Genomic DNA, 21,796 nt, shown 5'->3' on the forward strand with positions numbered 1-21,796 from the left:
CACTATCTCACCACCCACCCTTAAGAAGGCACAAAAAGGCGGCAAGGATAAAGGATCAGGGAGACAGAATAATTTTTAATTCTCACATCAGTGTCTTTACACTTTTAAATCATTTTTGTTAACTGCTAAAAGTGAAACTCGTAGGACAAACACAAAGAACTCCACTACCCATGGCTAATACACCCATAATATCTTCTCTGCCCACACTCAAAATGGAGGCTGACTATAACACTCCCCAAAATTCTCCCACTGGCCACGCCCCCAGCTCGGAACCCCCGCTCCCTATTGTGCCGGCGGGAATGTTGCGTCACGCAGCGAGCAGGTGGAACTGCGCGTGCGCAGACAGTAAGAGGCTGGTAGGTGTTTGGTGTGGGCCGTTGCGTTTCGCTTGTCCGGAAGGGGAGCTGCGCGGTGGAGGTGACCGGCGTGTGAGGTATGGCTCTCCCAGGCTGGCAGCCCCCTCAAGATGGCCGCAGTCCTCCAGCCGGCCGCGGGGGGCCGCTGGGTGCGTCTGGGACGCCATGGCGGCGGCGGCGCTGCTGGGTGCGTCACAATCTGATGGCGCGTCAGTACCGCCGGGTGCCCTGTGAATGGGGCAGCGGCTGTGGCACCCGGGTAGGCGGGCAGGGGCTCGCCCTCGCTGCCCTCTTCTCCCTGGACACGAGGTGCCGAGTCATCCCCCGCCGCCGCCGCCGCCCAGCAGCTACTGGGTGTGGCGCGGTGCGCGCGGCTTTGGCCGTGGGGTCTCCGGGTCTCCCGGAAGCCTGGCGAGCCGCTGAACCCCTCGGGCCGGCCCGGACCGGGCCGTGAGCGGTCCCAGAAGCGGAGGTGTGTATTCTCCTTGGGTTACGGCGAGGGGCCCGGCCGCGCTCTGGGGGCGGTGGGAGCCGGACGTGGGGCCAGAGTAGGCGGAGGTGATGCAATGGCAGGAAAGCGCTAGAGAAACGGGGCATTTTTTCCCAAGGACAGGTGCGCAGTGCCGTACACCAGAGCTGGTGGCGGAGCTGGAAGGACGCCGAGATAGGTACTGTGAAGCAAGGGTTCTTAACTTTGGGGGCGGGGGGGGGGGTAGGGGGGGTGCTCGTTAAAAGACATTCCCGTGGCCCGTTCTTAGAGATTGAATCGTGAGGACCAGAGTAAGACTCAGGAATCTATGTTTTTAAAATGTATTCCACGTGGTCTAGTAGCTTGAATACTTTTATATTGTACAGTATTTGGAAGAGGAGTAGTTTTTGGCATGTTGGGCAGAAACTTCCGTTTAGTTTCCATGGACGCCTTATAACCTTGCAATGCAGTATGACCTTTATAAAGTTTTTCATCTCTAGCTTGGGTGCCATTTTTCCTCTGCTTCAAAGTTATATGGTAGAGGCTTCTTTTAACTTTTTTTAGAGGTCTCCTGTTAGATGTTGGCACAAATCTAAGAACCCCATTTATAAAAGCAGTCACACACCTCGTAAAGTTCCTTCTCTGAGGTAGGAACGTCCACTCTGTATGCGCCGCATAAAGTAATATGGCCATACATTTTGTTACTGTGCGAATGGGCATAAACCTAACTTGGTGATCCGTGTCAAACTGGATTTAGTAGTGAGGAGCCCCTGCGCCACTTCACCTGCAGGTGTTGGAAAGTACCAAAAGATGCAGAATCGATATTAATATTTTAAGAGACTTAAAGAACATTTTATTAATTTGGGTTAAGGTGTGCAGAGAAATTTTGAGAAGAATCTCTGTACTGTGTGGCCTAAAACCAGGATGGCCTTTGGCATTATATTGTAAATGCAAAGGGAAGGAAAACATGGATTCCCTGACATTCCACCACACCTGTGGGGAAAGGGGTGAATGACTAGCCAGGTGCAGGAAGAGAAAAGCCAAAATAAACCCTTTCTTATAGGAATGAGCCATTTGTGGGTATTTGTCCCCACGGAAACTACCTCTCCTATGTAAATGCATGTGGTTAATGTGTGTGACTCTGGACAGAGAGATGGCAGATAAACAATATAGGAATGCCTTTTAATATGTAAAGAGACATCTTTCTACCAATGTCTTGACTTGTAAATTTTGTTTTCTCCAAAATGATGTATGGCTTGCAAATTGAACATGGTCCTATCATGTTAAAGGACATATGACTATAACCAATAGTGGTAAAGGGCTCCTAATTACAATTTTTGCTTCTGTACTTCCCACTTACAAAACTATAAAAACTAGGTAGAACAAAGGGCCGGCGCGCTCTCCCTCAGATTTCTGTCGGAGTTGCCGCTGCTTGGCCAAGCTAGACAATAAAGCTTTGGTGTGTAATCAAGGGATTTTGTTCGTGTCTTCAGTGTTTCGAGTCCCTCCGGATTAGATTTAACAAGTAGGATGGATTTCTTGAATTAACAAGGGTCAGGCAGCGCATTTATTATTAACATTTTAAAAGGTCACTTTTCTATCTTTTCTGCCAAGGGGTGATTGGCTCCTTATCTCTGGACCTCCTGTGACCTTTCCTCAGTTGGTTAATAGATTCTTTTTTGCCTTTGTCTCTAACTAGCATTCTAGATCTGCTAGGTAAACCTGGTGCATCACCATGCTGGCCGCAAGACTGCTGTGTCTCCGGACACTGCCTTCCAGGGTTTTCCGCCCCGCTTTCACCGAGGCCTTCCCTGTCGAGAGGAATTCCATCAGGAAGAACCAATGGCTCTTAACACCTAGCAGGGTAAACACACTGAATGTTTTTATATTGTGTGTCTCTGTGTGCCCCTGGGACCATTTTTTTGATAGTATGAAACTGCATGCTCTACCTTTAATCTTTTACTGAAACAATTAGCCTTGGTACCCAAATTAGCTCTTTTTCTCCATTAGTGTATCATTCTAATCCATCTTTATCTCGTGTGAAAGAGAAAAGGAACTAAAACTTTTCCTTTACTTACAGCTCTTACCATTTCTCATTTAGAGTAATTTGTGAGGGATTGAGAGTTGATGGTGTAGCATGGAGATCCTGGATCTTGTAATAAAAAATTTAGGAAGTTAGGAAGATTACTAGTTGACCAGTAGACATTACTAAATATGTCATTTTAGCTATTGTTTAGGAAACAGTGAAATCTGTCAGAAAGAAACTCGTTTCTTTTGATAATAGATTTTCTCCTCTGGCATTCAAAGCAAAGGTATATGTTTTGAAATGTGAGGCAGATAAGGAAATAGACAAAATATAGAAGACAAAATTTTTCCTCTTGTATTAACTGTTTCAGTGTTGAAAAGGAGCTAAAGTAGAGGTAGTAGTCATTCTTCCCTTTGGCTTTGTGTTAAAGAAGGAACCTTTCTTGACCCATTTCCCAGATGGAAAAAATGTAGCTGATACTAAATGCATGTTTTTAAAAAATTAATGGTTGAAATATAATTCTAGAATTATAAATATAATTTGAAGTTTATGAAATAAACAATTCTGGGACATAAACTAAAAAGTTAAATTGTAATGAATTAGTCACGTTGCTGATAGAGCTCAAATAGGGTCTCCATTTAGTTTTTTAGGTTGGTGAACATCTCATAGTGAAATTACATACAAAGTACCAGATTACTTTATATAGAGTTTTTTAATGTGAAGTTTGTTAATGTTTCATTTTATCGTTAACCTTGTTTTATTTTGGGTGGTGTGTGTCTTGTTTTCATGTATATCAGAAATATGCCACCAAGACAAGAATTGGGATCCGGCGTGGGAAAACTAGCCAAGAGCTCAAGGAAGCAGCATTGGAACCATCAATGGAAAAAATATTTAAAAGTAGGTATCAGTTTCTGTTTGTTTGTTTGTTTGTTTTTTACAAGGATAGAGAGAGGGATAGATAGTGACAGACAGGAACAGAGAAAGATGAGAAGCATCAATCATTAGTTTTTCGTTGTGACACCTTAGTTGTTCATTGATTGCTTTCTCATATGTGCCTTGACCGTGGGCCTTCAGCAGACCGAGTAACCCCTTGCTCAAGCCAGCGACCTTGGGTCCAAGCTGGTGAGCTTTGCTCAAACCAGATGAGCCTGTGCTCAAGCTGGCAACCTTGGGGTCTCAAACCTGGGTCCTCTGCATCCTGGTCCGACGCTCTATCCACTGCGCTACCATCTGGTCGGGCAGATATCAGTTTTTTTAAATGAGATCCATAAACAGCTTTCTAAAAACATACGCAGACTTGTGTGTATATGTATGTTGTCTGGGAAGAAAGGCAATCATTTTCATCATTCTCAGGGATCTGGTGTCCCGGAAAAGATTGGTACTTCATTTCATATTGTGTTCTGTGGTTCCCATAGTTTTTCCAGAGAAAACTCTGCTTTTACCTTTTTTTTTTTTTTTTTTTGTATTTTTCCGAAGCTAGAAACGGGGAAGCAGACAGACTCCGGAATGTGCCTGACCGGGATCCACCCGGCATGCCCACCAGGGGGCGATGCTCTGCCGCATGCAATCAAAGCCATTCTAGCGCCTGAGGCAGAGGCCACAGAGCCATCCTCAGTGCCCGGGCAAACTTTGCCCCAGTGGAGCCTTGGCTGCAGGAGGGGAAGAGAGAGACAGAGAGGAAGGAGAGAGGGAGGGGTAGAGAAGCAGATGGGCGCTTCTCCTGTGTGCCCTGGCCGGGAATCGAACCCGGGACTCCTGCATGCCAGGCCGACGCTCTACCACTGAGCCAACCGGCCAGGGCACCATTATTTTTTTAAGGATTATTAGTTAATGCACCATCACTAAAAGATATAGGTGTTAATGAAGTTCATTTAAAGTTGCATGAGTCTTTATTCAAGCAAGTGATATTTGGGTATGTTTCAGGTCAGGAGTAAATTCCCAAAACACAGATACTAATAAAAGCATAGCTGTTTAGGAAGCTTTCTCTTAATTGGCTGCTTTTATAGGGCCTCTCAGGAAGCAATACCTTTGATTCAGTTTGGATTTCAGCTTTGCAAGTTCAGAAGCTAGATTGTTAATCTACGCAAAACCTGTCAAAGAACACTATTGCTCCTGAACCTTGCAAGATGTCAATATATATATTATAGTGAGCCTTACCAGGTAGTGGCACAGTGGGTGGAGCATTGGTCTGGGACACGGAGAACCTAAGTTCAAAACCCTGAGGTTCCTGGCTTGAGCATGGGATCATAGACATGACCCCATGATTGCTGGCCTAAGCCCAAAGGTCGCTAGCTTGAAGCCCAAGGTCGCTGGCTTGAACAAGGGGGTTGCTGGCTCAACTGGAGAGAGCTCCCCCCATCAAGGCACATATGAGAAAGCAATCAAGGAACAGCTAAGGTGCTGCAACTGAGTTGATGCTTCTCACTCTCCCCCTTTTTGTCTATCCCTGTCTGTCCTATCCTACTATCCTATTCTTTCCCCTCCACACACACTGTGTGTGTGTGTGTGTGTGTGTGCGCGCGCGTGGGGGTGGGGGGGTGGGGGGGGGAGAGGTGTGGAAGAAAGCCCTAATTGGTCTCTCTCAGGGTATTTCTGATCAGTAAGTTGGCCCTGGAAACCAAATTATATGAATCTTAGAGCCACAGAATTGTAACATTCTTAGTGAAAAAATTTAGACTAAAGGGAATAAGGTGTTCTTTATTAGTACTGTCATCTAGTTAGAGCTGCTAGGTTGTTTCTCAGTACTAAAATAAAAACATCCTCCCCCTTAATTCACTTGCATAAACGCTGACTTCATTTTTCTTTGGTTCCTTTTTTGCTTGACTCCATATACGGCACCATCTTTGCTAATGGCACTTTAGACACTGATAAAGCTTTTCACATTTCTTTCTCATCTTTACTGTCATAAGAACACAGAAGTTTTCTCATATCTACAGACATACTGCCTCCAATTTTGTTGAATAAGATTAAAAGTTAATCAGGTGTGATCCTTTTTTTATTATTGATTATTATACCAAGTTTCAGCAGTGTTTTTTTTTACTGGTTCCCTAATTTTAAGGCCATTTATATAACCCCATATATATTAATTATGGCTGTTACATAATTATATTTGTATGCAAAGTGATGGTGTATGACAGGGGTCCCCAAACTACGGGCCGCATGTGGCCCCCTGAGGCCATTTATCTGGCCCCCGCCGCACTTCCGGAAGGGGTACCTCTTTCATTGGTAGTCAGTGAGAGGAGCATAGTTCCCATTGAAATACGGGTCAGTTTGTTGATTTAAATTTACTTGTTCTTTATTTTAAATATTGTATTTGTTCCTGTTTTGTTTTTTTACTTTAAAATAAGATATGTGCATTGTGCACAGGGATTTGTTCATAGTTTTTTTTATAATCTGGCCCTCCAACGGTCTGAGGGACAGTGAACTGGCCCCCTGTGTAAAAAGTTTGGGGACCCCTGGTGTATGGTTTATTTTTCCTCATTTAAATGTCAGGAAGGGCTTACCACCAGCATTTTAATTTAGTCAAAACATAGCAGTATTAACCTGCATTTCTTCCTGTGTTCTACAGTTGATCAGATGGGAAGATGGTTTATTGCTGGAGGGGCTGCTGTTGGTCTGGGAGCATTGTGCTACTATGGCTTGGGAATGTCTAATGAGATTGGAGCAATTGAAAAGGCTGTGTAAGTAAATGGTTTCCAAACAATTCCAGCCTTAAAGTTTCCAATTTTATTCTTATCTTTATCTTTTGCCACTTTTGGAATATTTTATGTCTAGTCTTCCAACTGAGTAGAGTTTACATGAGTGAAAATAGAATCTCTTGTTTCCTTGACATAGATTTATTCAGACCTAAATAAAAGTATTTTCTCAAGGTGATGTGTTCAAGTAAGGAGAAAATGTGTTGCTTTTTTTATGACCCAAGTGCTTAGATGTCTTCTGTCATTTAATTTTTATGGCAACCTCAATGTATGCATCATTTCCATGATAAATTAGGTGACTGAAATTTAGAGCAGTAGGCCTCCCAACTGGTCTGATTGAACCAAAATTCACATCGAGAATCTTAAAATGAACTAAACTGCGGTTTGTTTTGTTTGTTTTTTTTACAGCATTTGGCCTCAGTATGTGAAGGATAGAATTCATTCTACCTATATGTACTTAGCAGGAAGTATTGGTTTAACAGCTTTGTCTGCTCTGTCAGTGAGCAGAACTCCTGTTCTCATGAACTTCATGATGAGAGGCTCTTGGGTGGTAAGTCAGCTTATTTTTTTGTTTTGTATTTTTCTGAAGTTGGAAACAGGGAGGCAGACAGATTCCCACATGCGCCCGACTGGGATCCACCCGGCATGCCCACCAGGGGCCATGCTCTGTTGCAACCAGAGCCATTCTAGCGCCTGAGGCATAGACTACAGAGCCATCCTCAGCGCCCGGGCCAACTTTGCTCCAATGGAGCCGTGGCTGCGGAGGGGAAGAGAGACAGAGAGGAAGGGGGGGGGGGGCGGGGGAGAGAAGCAGATGGGCGCTTCTGTGTGCCCTGGCCGGGAATCGAACCCGGAACTCCTGCACGCCAGGCCGACGCTCTACCACTGAGCCAACTGGCCAGGGCTTGTTTTTGTTTTAACTTTTTAACCACTATAGATCAAAAGATCAGACAAAAAAGAGTGGGGCTGAGGAGTTAAATGTAAAGAATACTTTACTAAATGGAACAGGTTTTTGTTCAAAAATAAGCAAATTGTTAGTGCAGCTGAGACAAAGCAAGAAGTACAGGCCATCCCCGGGTTACTGATAAGTTCTATAGGCTTGAAAATGTTTTAAGTTTTTATATGCACAGAAAGGTAAACAAATACTATGTTAAGACAAACATCTAAGTTGCATTTAATAGGTAAATGTACCTTTTCCAGCTTACATACAAATTCAGCTGAAGAACAAAACTACAGAACCTGTCTGGTTGGCAGTGTGGGGACTGTACATTGTGAGGCATGCGGCTGTTCTTTGTGGAGTGGAATCTTATAGTGGCCGAGGGGCTGGAAACCAAACTCACAGGAATGTCCTACTTACCAACAGCAGATAGCAAACAGCCTCTTATTTTATATATTTTATGGCAGTTTACTAAAAGACCCAAAACCATGAGTGAAAATAGCTGTTCTCTTTAACTTATATTTTACATCAGGTTGCACATTCAGAGGCCTGTGTATCAGACAGCTAACGCAAAAGGGTGAGGCAGGCCTGATGTGCCACACAGGGTTATTGACATCTGGAGAAAGGCCTACTCTACTAAAAGCATTCAGTTCAATTGTTTGTTTTTGATTAATTGGCCAAACAAAATACCTGCTGCCTGATTCTATCCAAAGGCTACAAGTTTGCAGTTTCTTCTCCTTTTAAATTTCCTGAAGCTACGTTATCACCTTTCTCCCATTACCTATGTTTCTCCCTTGTCGTATACACAAGGAATCTTTAGATGGAAATCTAAGGCAAATGAAGGGGAAGAGGACCAAGTCAGCCCGAAATATTGGAGGACAGAAACATAGTCTAACCTTTTTTATGTGCTTCTGTTGTTTGTGTTTTCCTTTAGCAAGGTCAGAGTTCAAAGCAGTGTACTATATAGATATTCTAATTGGTGTATTATGATTAATTTTTCTAAATGTTATTTGTGTTGTACTGTAATAAATATAATTAAAAATAACTTCTGGGATTCTTAGAGAGATTTTGTTAAACCTCATCTGAAAAAGAATAAAGTTTTTAAAAGATAATGTTATTAGTCGAGGCTTAACTCACTCACTTGAAGCTGACCACAGATCTTTATGTATGGTGGGCAGTAGAGGCACTTGCTAAGTTGACTAAACAAAAAGAGGCCTTTTAATGGGCTAGGAAAATACAAGATTCTGTTTATTAGCCTTCATCTTTGTAAACAGGTTTATTGGAGGGACTAAATGAAATTAGAACTCATGGGTTTCTACTTTGTTGTCATATCAGGATTGATTTTTCTTAGTAATACATGTCTTGCAGACAATTGGTGCAACCTTTGCAGCCATGATTGGAGCCGGAATGCTGGTGCAATCAATATCATATGATCAGAGCCCAGGCCCAAAGCATCTTGCTTGGTTACTGCATTCTGGTATGTTCTAATTTTCAACTGTTATTAAATAAATCTTGAATACTACCTTTTTGGTGGCTCTTCACAATCATAAGTGCTTTGTACATAATTTAATTAAGCCTCATGTTTAGAAAACAGTTAATTAAAACCGGCTTACTGCCGGTTAGGTACTGAGACCACAGACATCCTGGATATTACACTTGCCTCTTACAGTAGTCTCGTATATGCAGACATTTCCTTCTGTGTGTTTTGTCTAATACCAGGAGGATTTCAAATCAGATATACATCACCTGAAAACTTTTTGTTGTGCATCTTTAAAAAAAAGAAGTGAAAAGAAGGAGGTAAGACATGAAAGAATAAGAGAGGGGAGGTGGTTTTTACAGTGGAGCATTTGGAGAAGGAAAGCAGTTAAAGATTGTTGGAAGTGCACTTTTGTGTCTGGTGTTTATAGCTGGGTCAGTATTGAGACAGTTCTTGGCACAAGGTTATATTGGGCAAGGCAAAGGCTGTCTATCCCTGCTATTGTAGGACAGATATATAGATATATCTCCTTGTAGGTCTATGTTGTGAATTTTCTCTCAGTTGTCAGACAAATATTTGAAAGTTTAAACAAGGTTTTCTGCCTCAGGTGTCGAGAATATTTGTCTCTGGGTTGAATAAAGAACCACCTAGACCAGGCACGGCCAACATACGGCCCGCGTGGGCCGGATCCAGCCCACGTAATGAGTTTATGCCGCCCGCGATTAAATTTTTACTATTCTCCGCTACTTTAAAATCTCAGCTACTCAGAAGCGGAAGCATCTTTGATTGTTGAAAATCGAGATATTTAAGAAGATAGTGATACGTGGAGAAGAATTCTTCGTGTGACTAATTTAGGGTTAACTTCCAATAATTGGTCGAATGGATTTGCGATACTTCTTTATATTTTAAAAAGATTCCATTATAAAGATTTACAACTTTTGTACTCATCTGTATTCGATAGGAACTGTTTGACGTTTAGCGGTGATGTGAAACCCACATTCTTTTAGGCGGAGTTTGTCAGTGAGCACCCAAGGTCAAACAGTTCGTTATTTTTGTGGTCAAGTGTGCTGAATCAAGCGGCATTGTAGCACAGACAGTAGCTGCAGTTGATAACTGAAAACGTGTCCAGGCTCTTTGTGAAATGAAATAATTGTTTTATTTGCGATATAACCCCTTCAAGCTCATGCTATTAATTAAATATTGTTTCAATTGATTGCAATATAGTTTGGATATTTATACAGTATGTAATTATATTTTTATTAAAATAATGTATATTAAAACTTTTTTTACTCAGTTACATTTATTCATAAACAAATTACAAAATAAAACTTTGTTTACTTATTTTACTTAAACGAATTGTTTTTGTATTTAACTTTTTTTTTTTTTTTTTGTATTTTTCTGAAGTTGGAAATGGGGAGGCAGTCAGACAGACTCCCGCAGGCACCCGACCAGGATCCACCCGGCATGCCCACCAGGGGGCGATGCTCTGTTGCAACCAGAGCCATTCTAGCACTTGAGGCAGAGGCCATAGAGCCATCCTCAGCGCCCGGGCCAACTCTGCCCCAGTGGAGCCTTGGCTACAGGAGGGGAAGAGAGAGACAGAGAGGAAGGAGAGGGGGAGGGGTGGAGAAGCAGATGAGCGCTTCTCATGTGTGCCCTGGCCGGGAATCGAACCCAGGACTCCTGCATGCCAGGCCGACGCTCTACCACTGAGCCAACCAGCCAGGGCCTGTATTTAACATTTTTTTATTTTAATATTTTGTCTGGCCTGTGAAAAATGTTTTTCTTATCTAGCTCGGGGGCAAAAGCTGTTGGCCACGCCTGACCTAGATCCAGAAACAAAATGCTTTTAGATGCATGCTCTCTACCACAGAGCAAGACATTTTATAACTGTTTCCCTGAAACTTCCAGGGAGACATACTGGGACATGTTTTGACATGATTAGTAAATGGAAACTAGATTTATGGCACTAAGTAACAACAAATTCTCATGTGAAATACGACATTTATATACTCATGTGCTATCTTTATGTGGTAAATATGAGACCGCATGATTTCCCAGCCTTGGTTCTCAAGTCTCTCTCCCACCAGGTGTTAGACTAGTCAGCCATGGATATTCTCCATGGAACTTCAAAGGGCAAAATATTTGGTTTGGAGGGAGATGGTCCCTTATCTTCTAGTACCAATAACCTTTTAAGGGGGAAAAAATTATTCAAAATAATAGTATGTGCATTTGCTAAGAATGTATCCTTTCACTGAAGCACCAAAATCCTCACCATGTGACTTTTACCATTTATATTTATGTTTCTAAATCTCTGGGTTAGTGAGCAGAGGTCTGTACCTATTTCCCATTCTAGACATATTTCCTTGAGAAAATAGGGTCAGTGTCTTTATCTATGATAAATAGTAGACTTAGTCACTTGTTGAATTGAATTAAATAGCTATGTAGGCCTGACTAGGCAGTGGCACAGTGGATGAAACATCAACCTGGGATGTCAAGGACCCAGGTTCGAGGCTCCAAGGTTTCCAGCTTGAGCGTGGGCTCATTGAGCTTGAGCGCAGGTCATAGACATGACCCCATGGTCACTGGCTTGGCTGGAGCACACCCCCCACCCCCATCAAGGCACATATGAGAAAGCAATCAGTGAACAACTAAGGTGCCACAACGAAGAATTGATGCTTCTCATCTCTCTTTCTGTCTGTCCCTGTCCTCTCTCCCTCTCCCTCTGGGAAAAAAAAATAGCTATGTAGCAAGCATATCTACCTTGTTTGCCTAAAAAACGCCTTTTAATCTGATACCGTTTTAGCACATAAATTCCTCGAGTCAGGGTATTTTATGTGTTGCAGGGCTGGAGTCCTCAAGATCAGTTCATTTGGTGACGGATTTGTTAGGATTCAAAGGACTCAGCGTGTAGTTGTAGTCAGAGCTAAGGTTTATTACAACGAAAGGCTGTGTGACTGCATCAGCAGGGGGAGAAGATACAGGCAGAGTCTGGAGAAACAGTCTTTCAGTGCTCTCCTTCCTGTGAGGGGCACACCGGGGACACGAGGACTGGGGCACATGCAGTTTTCTACACAAGGACTGGGTCACATGCAGTTTTCTACACGAGGACTGGGGCACATGCAGTTTTCTATATGAGGACTGGGGAACATGCAGTTTTCTACACGAGGACTGGGGCACATGCAGTTTTGTACACGAGGACTGGGGCACATGCAGTTTTCTATATGAGGACTGGGGAACATGCAGTTTTGTACACGAGGACTGGGGAACATGCAGTTTTCTATATGAGGACTGGGGAACATGCAGTTTTCTACACGAGGACTGGGGCACATGCAGTTTTCTACACGAGGACTGGGGCACATGCAGTTTTCTATACGAGAACTGGGAACATGCAGTTTTCTACACGAGGACTGGGGCACATGCAGTTTTCTATACGAGAACTGGGAACATGCAGTTTTCTGCCCAGGGAAGCCCAGTAGGGACTCGGTGTCTAAGGTTTTTATTGATAGCTGGTCATGTAGGCAACCTCCTAGCAACTGTCAAAAACCAGACTTTTGCCCTGGCCGGTTGGCTCAGCGGTAGAGCGTCGGCCTAGCGTGCGGAGGACCCGGGTTCGATTCCCAGCCAGGGCACACAGGAGAAGCGCCCATTTGCTTCTCCACCCCTCCGCCGCGCTTTCCTCTCTGTCTCTCTCTTCCCCTCCCGCAGCCAAGGCTCCATTGGAGCAAAGATGGCCCGGGCGCTGGGGATGGCTCTGTGGCCTCTGCCTCAGGCGCTAGAGTGGCTCTGGTCGCAATATGGCGACGCCCAGGATGGGCAGAGCGTCGCCCCTGGTGGGCGTGCCGGGTGGATCCCGGTCGGGCACATGCGGGAGTCTGTCTGACTATCTCTCCCCGTTTCCAGCTTCAGAAAAATACAAAAAAAAAAAAACCAGACTTTTTTTTTTTAATGATTATTTTACTAATTTTAGAGAGAGGAAGGGAGAAAGCGAGAGAGATAGGTACATTGATCTGTTCCTGTATGTGCCCTGACTGGGGATCAAAGCGGCAACCTCTGCGTTCTGGAATGATGCTCTAACCAACTAAGCTGTCGGGCAGGGCCAGACCCCTTTTTCAAAGGAAGGTAGGTCTTCAGCAGATCTCACAGTGTTTGCACAAATAGTCTAACCCTACCAGTTAGAGAATTGTTCAAATGCCTGGTTCTTGGATAAAAGTCAAGGACTGCCCAGGCTGGGTAGCTCAGTTGGTTAGAGCATTGTCTTGATACACCAAGGTTGCACTTTGATCCTGGGTCAGGGCACAAACGAGAATCAACCAATGAATGCATGAATAAGTGGTGCAACAAATCAATGTTTCTCTCAAGATAAAAAAATAAAGTTTTTACAAAAGAGCGATCCAAGGACTAATCTGGCAAGTCGGCTTTTGTAAGATAGCCTTAGGCCTGCTGTGTTGACCGACTCCTGCACGGGGTGAAAACCAGTATTCTTTTTTAATTGTTCAAAATTTGCTTTATTCTTGATAAACATCATAGGAAGCTGTGCAGATATTAGCATATTTGTATTTTCATAATTGGAAACAGCCTGGTGAGGTCATACAGCAGGAAGTACTAAAGTCTAGACTGACACCCCAACCTTATTTCTTCAAGTCCTGCACTCGGTTCATTTCTTCATTCGGTGAGACGGCTGAGATGGGATCCAGAGTGGGTTTGGGTGACCAAAGGACAGCTACTAAAGTGACTTGCCTGTAAGCAGCATCAGCGGGACAGCAAAGCTGGCTTTGAGCTGGTATTGACACCCAAATACATTTCATTTTTATTTTTTATCCAGATATTTAGCAGAGCTGTGGTCATTTCAGGATCAAGTGATATTTTGCAGGAATTACTGAAATGTTCAAGTAACTATTCTGATTATTTCCCCAAATTTTATTGAGATACAAGTGACACATAATATTGTGTATGTGTAAGGTGTACAACATGTTGTTTAGATACGTTATGTATTGCAAACTTATTACCACCGTAGCATTAACGAACACCTCCATATTTACCTTTTTTTTTCTGGTAAGAATATTTAAGATCTGTCTTAGCAAAATTCAAGTGTATGATACAGTATTAGCTATAATGACTGTCAAAAATTCAGAATAACAGAAGTAAAATCAATGAATTACTAAAATAGTAATCAGTAAAAGTTTATAGTACACATGCCAAAATGGCATGTCTGCAAACCTAGAACACTTAACCAAATATGGAATGAGGCTTGGAAGTATTATAAATCACCTTCTACAGTAAGAAGCCGTGGCTGTTCTCTAACAGTGACTGGTTATACAGTAATCGAATTTTCTGTGGTTGCCTCATATCAACCTTGGAAACAGTTCAGATTTTGCTTAAGATTTCCAAAGGCATAAGCAAGAAATAACCCCGCTCAAGTTAGTCTTGCAAAATAAGCTAAGTTGAGCTTTGTTTAACTAAACTGGTTTTGTCTGCCCAGGGAAAGTCTAAGGCTGGTTGTCTCCATTTGTTTAATGTCATTGTGCTGTGCATTAGATCTTCAAACTTGTTAATCTTATAACTGGGAGTTTATACACTTTGACCAATATTTCCCCATTTCCCCCATCCTTCTACCAATTCCTGATAACCACTGTTTCTCTGTTTCTGTGAGTTTGACTTTTTTAGATTCCACATATGAGATCATACGGGTCTTGCCTTTGTCAGACTTAATTCACTTGGCATAATGACATCATGGTCCATCTCTGTTATCAAAAATGGCAAGATTTCATTTTTTAGAGCTGGAATAACACTCCAGTGTATATATATACCATGTCTTACCCATTTATTCATTGATGACATTTAGATTTTTTTCATATCTTTGCTATTGTGAGTAATGCTGCAATAAATATGGAAGTGCAGCTATTTCTATAAGATCCTGATTTTAATTTCTTTTTATATAAATCCAGAAGTGGTTGCTGGATCTTACAGTAGCTCTAGCTATAATTTTTTGAAGAACCTTTATAGTTTTCTACAGTGGCTGTTCCAATTTGTTGAATGCCAGTTTTCATTCACAATAATAATGAGCTATCCTTATTAGTTTTATAATTGATTTGCCTTTAAGCAGCAAGTATATTATCACTTAAGATTTTTATCAGAAAATATCATTGAAAAATCTCAATAGTCTCCTTAAGTTTTGATAAAAATTTTGGTGCCAAATGCAAAATTGACGGGAATCCTTACAGAAATGTCATACAGAGGAATGTTTTATTCAGTGTCTTTTCTACAGCAAAAAATATTTTTGAATTATTCATTATGATGAAATACATTTAATTACCTTACTACTTGATCTAGAAACATTATTCTCACAAAAGAAACACACTAGTCTTGAAATTTCAGTGTGAAGATAGCTCTTTGCCTTTTTTGTGAGTTAAACTATACACATTTATTGTTTAAGGGTAACTTGGTCTACTCACCAATGAAATAATGCCTTATCGAAGATTTATTTTTTAGTTTAGTTCTGTGTACCTTTGTCTCATTTCTTTTTTTTAAGATTTTATTTATATTGCCTGACCGGGTGGTGGCACAGTGGATAGAGTGTCAGACTGAAATGTGGAGGACCCAGGTTTGAGACTGCGAGGTCACCAGCTTGAGTACAGGCTCATCTGGTTTGAGCAAAGCTCACCAGCTTGGACCCAAGGTCGCTGGCTCGAGCAAGGGGTTACTCGGTCTACTATAGCCCCATAGTCAAGGCACATATGAGAAAGCAATCAATGAACAACTAAGGTATTGCAACAAAAAACTGATGATTGATGCTTTTCATCTCTCCCTTCCTGTCTGTCCCTATCTGTCCCTCTCTCTGACTCTCTCTATGTCTCTATAAAAAAAAAAAAAAAAAGATTTTATTTATTCATTAAAGAGAGGGAAGAGAGAGAGAGAGAGAAGGGGGGAGGAGCAGGAAGCATCAATTCTCATATGTGCCTTGACCAGGCAAGCCCAGGGTTTTGAACCGGCAATCTCAGCGTTTCCAGGTTGACGCTTTATCCACTGCGCCACCACAGGTCAGGCTAGTTCTGTGTACCTTTGTTAATTATGTTATTGACAACTTTCACTGTAATTTTTAAGAGGATGCTTATAAATATCTGACAATTAAATTATTTTTTACAAGTTGTTATAACATTCCCAATTATGCAAAGTAACAGCATGTGTATTCTTGAAGTTTCTCTGTTTTAAGAGTAGCATGATATACTCATTTTCTCATTCTACTTTGTTCTCTTTTGGCTGTAGTAAGTTTGACCTTGAGTTACTCATTTTAAGCCATTTTTTCAAGTATTACATATATGACTATTGTTATAAAGACTGATGTTAGGTTCAGATCCAAATAATGAACTACACAGAATTTGACAAAGGTACTAAAATTTCACATTAGTGTTTGTACTTGTGAGTTGTAACTGGTGAGGAATAATAGTTTTACTGTTGTGATTTTAGAATCTGGATAGCCCAAGTTTTGTTGTAGAATTTGGAGCTAATATTACTGAAATAAGGGGAAGACGTTTTGTAGTTATACTGTTTAACAATAAGGTGTATGTTCCAGTAGCATGCATTTTCCCTTTGGTGGTTATTCAGTGAAAAGTGACCCCCTGCTCATTCTCCAGGTGTGATGGGTGCAGTGGTGGCTCCTCTGACAATACTAGGGGGACCTCTTCTCATCAGAGCTGCGTGGTATACGGCGGGCATCGTGGGAGGCCTTTCTACTGTGGCCATGTGTGCGCCCAGTGAGAAGTTTCTGAACATGGGAGCTCCCCTGGGAGTGGGCCTAGGCCTCGTCTTTGTGTCTTCACTGGGTAAGCCACTCTGCTTGGACACTTGGTGTTTGGTTTAAGATGTCTCAAAATCATCTTACGTACTCAGATATCCTACTAGTGGGAAGATATTTAGTCATTTTTAGAAGTTGTTTAAAAGATGTATGCTAATTAGACTAGGTTTTCTTATTTGGCATCCTGGCAGACCATTACTGTTGGTTTTACCAAGTACATCTAAAATGGCAAAGTTGGTCTGGAGAACATGAAAATTGCTCTGGTGCAAGAGCCTTCCTGTAGTGTGGGTATGTGACCCTTTGCAGAAACAAGTTTCATGGGTTTTGAACTAAATGCACATGAAATTAGACCGTACTTATACTCAAATGTTTTGTCTACAGCAGTGGTCCCCAACCCCTGGGCCGTGGACAGGTACCGGGCTGTGGGCCATTTGGTACTGATCCGCAGACAAAGAATAAATAACTTACATTATTTCCGTTCTATTTATATTTAAGTCTGAACAATGTTTTATTTTTTAAAAATGACCAGATTCCCTCTGTTACATCTGTCTAAGACTCACTCTTGATGCTTGTCTCGGTCACGTGGTGATACATTTATCTGTCCCACCCTAAAGGCCGGTCCGTGAAAATATTTTCTGACGTTTAACCGGTCCATGGCCCAAAAAAGGTTGGGGACCACTGGTCTACAGTATACCAAAGAAAAATTTTTAAAGTAACAGTAATTATAAATCCAGTTACAGATAAGTCCCTTTAAAAAAAAAATAACCGTTTTTCCCACTTTGATTTCAGGATCAATGTTTCTGCCACCGACCACTGTGGCTGGTGCCACTCTGTACTCAGTGGCAATTTATGGTGGGTTAGCTCTTTTTAGCATGTTCCTTCTGTATGACACGCAGAAAGTGATCAAGCGTGCAGAAATAGTGCCAGTGTATGGACCTCACAGATACGATCCCATCAATTCGTAAGTAGCCTTTAATGTCTTTGTTACATAAAGACATTTGTGTTACTTTGTCCTGCTTTATTTTATGCTATTTCTTTCTTAGGACTACTGTAATAAATTATAAAAATGAAGTGGTTTAAAACAACAGAAATGTACTCTCTCGCAGTTCTGGAGGCTATAAGTCTGAAATGAAGGTGTTATCAGGGTGGTGCCCTCAAAGGGCTCTCAGGGAGAATCTGTTCTGTGCCAGTCCCCCAGTTTCTTGTTATAGCCAGCATTCCTTGGCTTATAGTGACATCATCACTCCAGTTCCTACCACTGTCTTCATTCATGTGGAGTTTTCTCTGTCTCTGACTCTTCTTGTGAAAACAGGAGTCAGATTAGATTAGGCCCACGCTATTCTAGTATTCATCTTAACTCACATCTGAATCACATTTGCAAAGATCCTATTCCCAAATAAAGTCACTTTCACAGGTAACCAAGGATTAGTACTTTAACACACAACAGTGGCTTTTTAAAATTTTACTACTTTATTTCTATTGTTGTTTGGTCTGTTCTCTCTCTCTAGTAAGATATGTATCCACAGAAATTTGATTGTATTGCAACTAACTGTAATATTTAGGTATTTATTCATTTAATTCAGAGTATTTTTAATTAGCTTTATGGTGCTTTTGTTGATCAGTTAATTTTTACATTTAACAGAGTTTAGAACTGAAGAAAAGATGTATTATGGGTATTCGTTGGAACATTTACATAATTGAGTTGAAATGGTTAATGTAAAAACTTAGTTTATTAAAAAATTGAGCCTGACCAGGCGGTGGTGCAGTGGATAGAGCGTTGTACTGGGATGCAGAGGACCCAGGTTCGAGACCCCGAGGTTGCCAGCTTGAACACGGGCTCATCTGGTTTGAGCAAAACTCACCAGCTCGGACCCAAGGTCACTGGCTCGAGCAAGGGGTCACTCAGTCTGCTGTAGCCCCACAATCAAGGCACATATGAGAAAGCACTCAATGAACAACTAAGGTGTCACAACAAAAAACTGATTGATGCTTCTCATCTCTCTCCATTCCTGTCTGTCTGTCCCTACCTATCCCTCTTTCTGACACTCTCTCTGTCTCTGTAAAAAAAAATAAAATAAAATAAAAAAATAAAAATAAAAATGAAAACTCTTTAGTATAAAAACTCAATTTTGGTAGTATTTAAATTTAGCTCATATCAAGTGTTATATAATCATGCTTTTTTCTTATCTTGACCTCTTTACCAGTGGAGGCTGTTGTATTTAAATAATTTTTTTGAGTTTAACGATGTTACCACATTTTTTTTATTTATTTATATTTTTTTTTCTGAAGCTGGAAACGGGGAGAGACAGTCAGACAGACTCCCGCATGTGCCCGACCGGGATCCACCCGGCACACCCACCAGGGGGCGACGCTCTGCCCCTCCGGGGCGTCGCTCTGCCGCGACCAGAGCCACTCTAGTGCCTGGGGCAGAGGCCAAGGAGCCATCCCCAGCGTCCGGGCCATCTTTGCTCCAGTGGAGCCTTGGCTGCGGGAGGGGAAAGACAGAGAGGAAGGAGGGGGTGGGGGTGGAGAAGCAAATGGGCGCTTCTCCTATGTGCCCTGGCCGGGAATCGAATCCGGGTCCCCCGCACGCCAGGCTGACTCTCTACCGCTGAGCCAACCAGCCAGGGCCACGATGTTACCACATTTTTTAAAGTATTTATTTTCTTTCTTGAAAACTAAAAATGGAACAGTTTTTAAAATGCTGCTATAAGCCCTGGCCAGGTAGCTTAGTTTAGAGCGTCATCTCGACATGCCACGGTTGTAGGTTCAATCCCTGGTCAGGACATATACAGGAATCAACCACTGAATGCGTCAATAAGACAAGTGGAACAACACATTGATGTTTCTCTGTCTTAGATCAATAAAAAAAATTTTAATGCCACTATAAATGCTTACAGATTTGTAACAATTTTTTTTGTTTGGGTGAAGTGAGGGTTGGGCATTATGGGTATGTTATATTTTTTAAAAGCCAAACTTGTGCCTAACACATTTTTGTAGAGGTGTTTCTTTGGTTTCATTTTGCTTGTTATATGATCTAGAACCTTTTTTTTTTTCCACCCACAGGCTACTATAAATAGTGTTAGAGGATAGAATACTGATTTTTAAACTGCCCTTTAACATTTAAAAGATTAACCTGCCAAAAGAAAATCTTGACTGTTTTCTTGTCTAGGACTTCCTTAGTTGGCATATTGTTTTAAAGTTCAGGTCTTATATACCTAGGACAAATGATCAGTGTTTTTATTTTATTCTAGATTAAGAAATAGTTTTTATCATTGTTACTAGAATTACATCATATTTAAACAGTCTTTTTTCTTTTCTAGGATGCTGGGAATCTACATGGATACATTAAATATATTTATGCGAGTTGCTACTATTATAGCATCTGGAGGCAACAGAAAGAAGTGAAGTAACGCATCTCTCTAATGCATGAAACACCTTGCTTGTTCAGTAGGGCAGGTATTTGTTTAAATAGATTGTTCAAGCAGTTTTCATTGAAGTTTAGAAGAGAAAGAATTGTCATCGTGTTTACAATGTCCCAGTGATGTAATGTTCAAACCTGCTTTTCCTCCTGGAGAATAAATTTAGTAGTTCTCTGCAGTGAGCACACGCATGTTCGCTTCTCGTGTTTGAGTAATGCTAAGATGTTTCAGTGAGTGTGAAAACAGGCTTGTTTTATCTTTTACATTTTTTTAGTTAAGTGAAAATATATAGCAAATGTGCATATATTTTGGAATTAGAATATTAACAAGTCATGTCATGAGTGACATAGAGGTTTGCTAAATGGACCAGAGAGAGGTAAAGGGTCACCTGCAGTTTTTTTAATCCTTACACGACAAGTTGTGTGTGGTGTGCCAGAAAGAGGCTGTCTGCAAAACGGTTCTCACTTTACTTTTGTCTGCTGAACAGAAGCATTGAGCACAAAGAAGACAGACAGTGTACTTGCCTGCTGTTCCTTTTAGTTATCCCCTTTACAGTGCAGACGTGATCACATTTGCATTCTCATTGTTGGACATGTTAGGACACCAGAATTTCTTCTTTTTTTTTTTTTACAGAGACAGATAGGGATAGATAGGGACAGACAGAAACGGAGAGAGATGAGAAGCATCAATCAGTTTTTCGTTGGGACACCTTAGTTGTTCATTGATTGCTTTCTCATATGTGCCTTGACCACAGACCTTCAGCAGACCGAGTAACCCCTTGCTTGAGCAGCGACCTTGGGTTCAAGCTGGTGAGCTTTGCTCAAACTAGATGAGCCCGTGCTCAAGCTGGCGACCTCGGGGTCTCAAACCTGGGTCCTCTGCATCCTAGTCCGACGCTCTATCCACTGCGCCACCGCCTGGTCAGGCGGGACACCAGAATTTCAATCATAGGTGAATCCCTGCTCTGTAATATCTTTGTGCAAGTTTTACTTTTGAATATTCTAGAACATAATGTCCTTAAAATACCTCTCAGGATAACATATTTAAAATTTACAAACAATATGTTCATAATTGCTGAACTTGTTGCAAATTCATTTGAATGTTTAGTAGAATACATGCTTGCTTTCGTCATCCCTTCAAGTTTTGAAGCTTTTATTAGAATGGACTGGCTTACACTTGAGATACGAAGGCGGTTTTCGCCTGAGGCTTGGTTTCTTGCATTTCTTCTCTGACAAGGCACTGAAAGGAAAGCAAAGCTACTCTTTCAGGGACTGTATCAATCAAAAGTATAATGGTCAGAATGCTTCACTGGAGTGTCCCCAGCAGAATTTTCCTTCTCTCCTGCGTAGACCGTTAGTTGACTCTCTTGTGACATTTGTAAGTTTTTTGATAAGTTATTTTTGTAAGTTTTTAATGAATGAAATGTGTATGATTATTAAGAAGATTGGTGATTTTGGCAATCATTTATTACAGTAATCCAGAAGTAATTATTCTAACCACCTGAAGTTACATAAGATGCTTATTTTTGAAACAGTAAAGGTTTTAGCCGGATGGTGATTGGTTTGTAATTTTTCCAGCTGAACCATTTGCATACCATTTGAATAGAGGACTTGTTCAAG

The 21,796-nt window shown here is 41.5% G+C and overlaps 1 protein-coding gene and 1 long non-coding RNA gene across 4 annotated transcripts; both read left to right on the forward strand.

Annotated features, from left to right (window-relative positions):
• The first annotated feature begins 293 nt into the window (after positions 1-293).
• On the forward strand, positions 294-20,368 carry GHITM (growth hormone inducible transmembrane protein). 3 transcript variants are annotated; one of them, XM_066242726.1, is made up of 9 exons: positions 294-433; positions 2,525-2,689; positions 3,649-3,748; positions 6,420-6,531; positions 6,955-7,096; positions 8,852-8,960; positions 16,595-16,783; positions 17,545-17,716; positions 20,079-20,368. In XM_066242726.1, the coding sequence occupies exons 2-9, from the start codon at positions 2,561-2,563 to the stop codon at positions 20,161-20,163; spliced, it is 1,038 nt and encodes a 345-aa protein (XP_066098823.1). In that variant the 5' UTR covers positions 294-433; positions 2,525-2,560; the 3' UTR covers positions 20,164-20,368. The 3 variants fall into 3 exon arrangements, with proteins under 3 accessions (XP_066098823.1, XP_066098824.1, XP_066098825.1); XM_066242727.1 differs by lacking the exon at positions 294-433 and adding an exon at positions 662-828; XM_066242728.1 differs by lacking the exon at positions 294-433 and adding an exon at positions 894-1,024.
• LOC136312824 (uncharacterized) lies at positions 8,974-10,306 on the forward strand. Its single transcript, XR_010727066.1, has 2 exons — positions 8,974-9,280; positions 9,568-10,306. It is a non-coding gene; the product is annotated as an uncharacterized lncRNA (long non-coding RNA).
• Positions 20,369-21,796: the final 1,428 nt, after the last annotated feature.

Source organism: Saccopteryx bilineata, chromosome 9 (assembly GCF_036850765.1).
Source record: "Saccopteryx bilineata isolate mSacBil1 chromosome 9, mSacBil1_pri_phased_curated, whole genome shotgun sequence".
Taxonomy (NCBI): Eukaryota; Metazoa; Chordata; class Mammalia; order Chiroptera; family Emballonuridae; genus Saccopteryx; species Saccopteryx bilineata.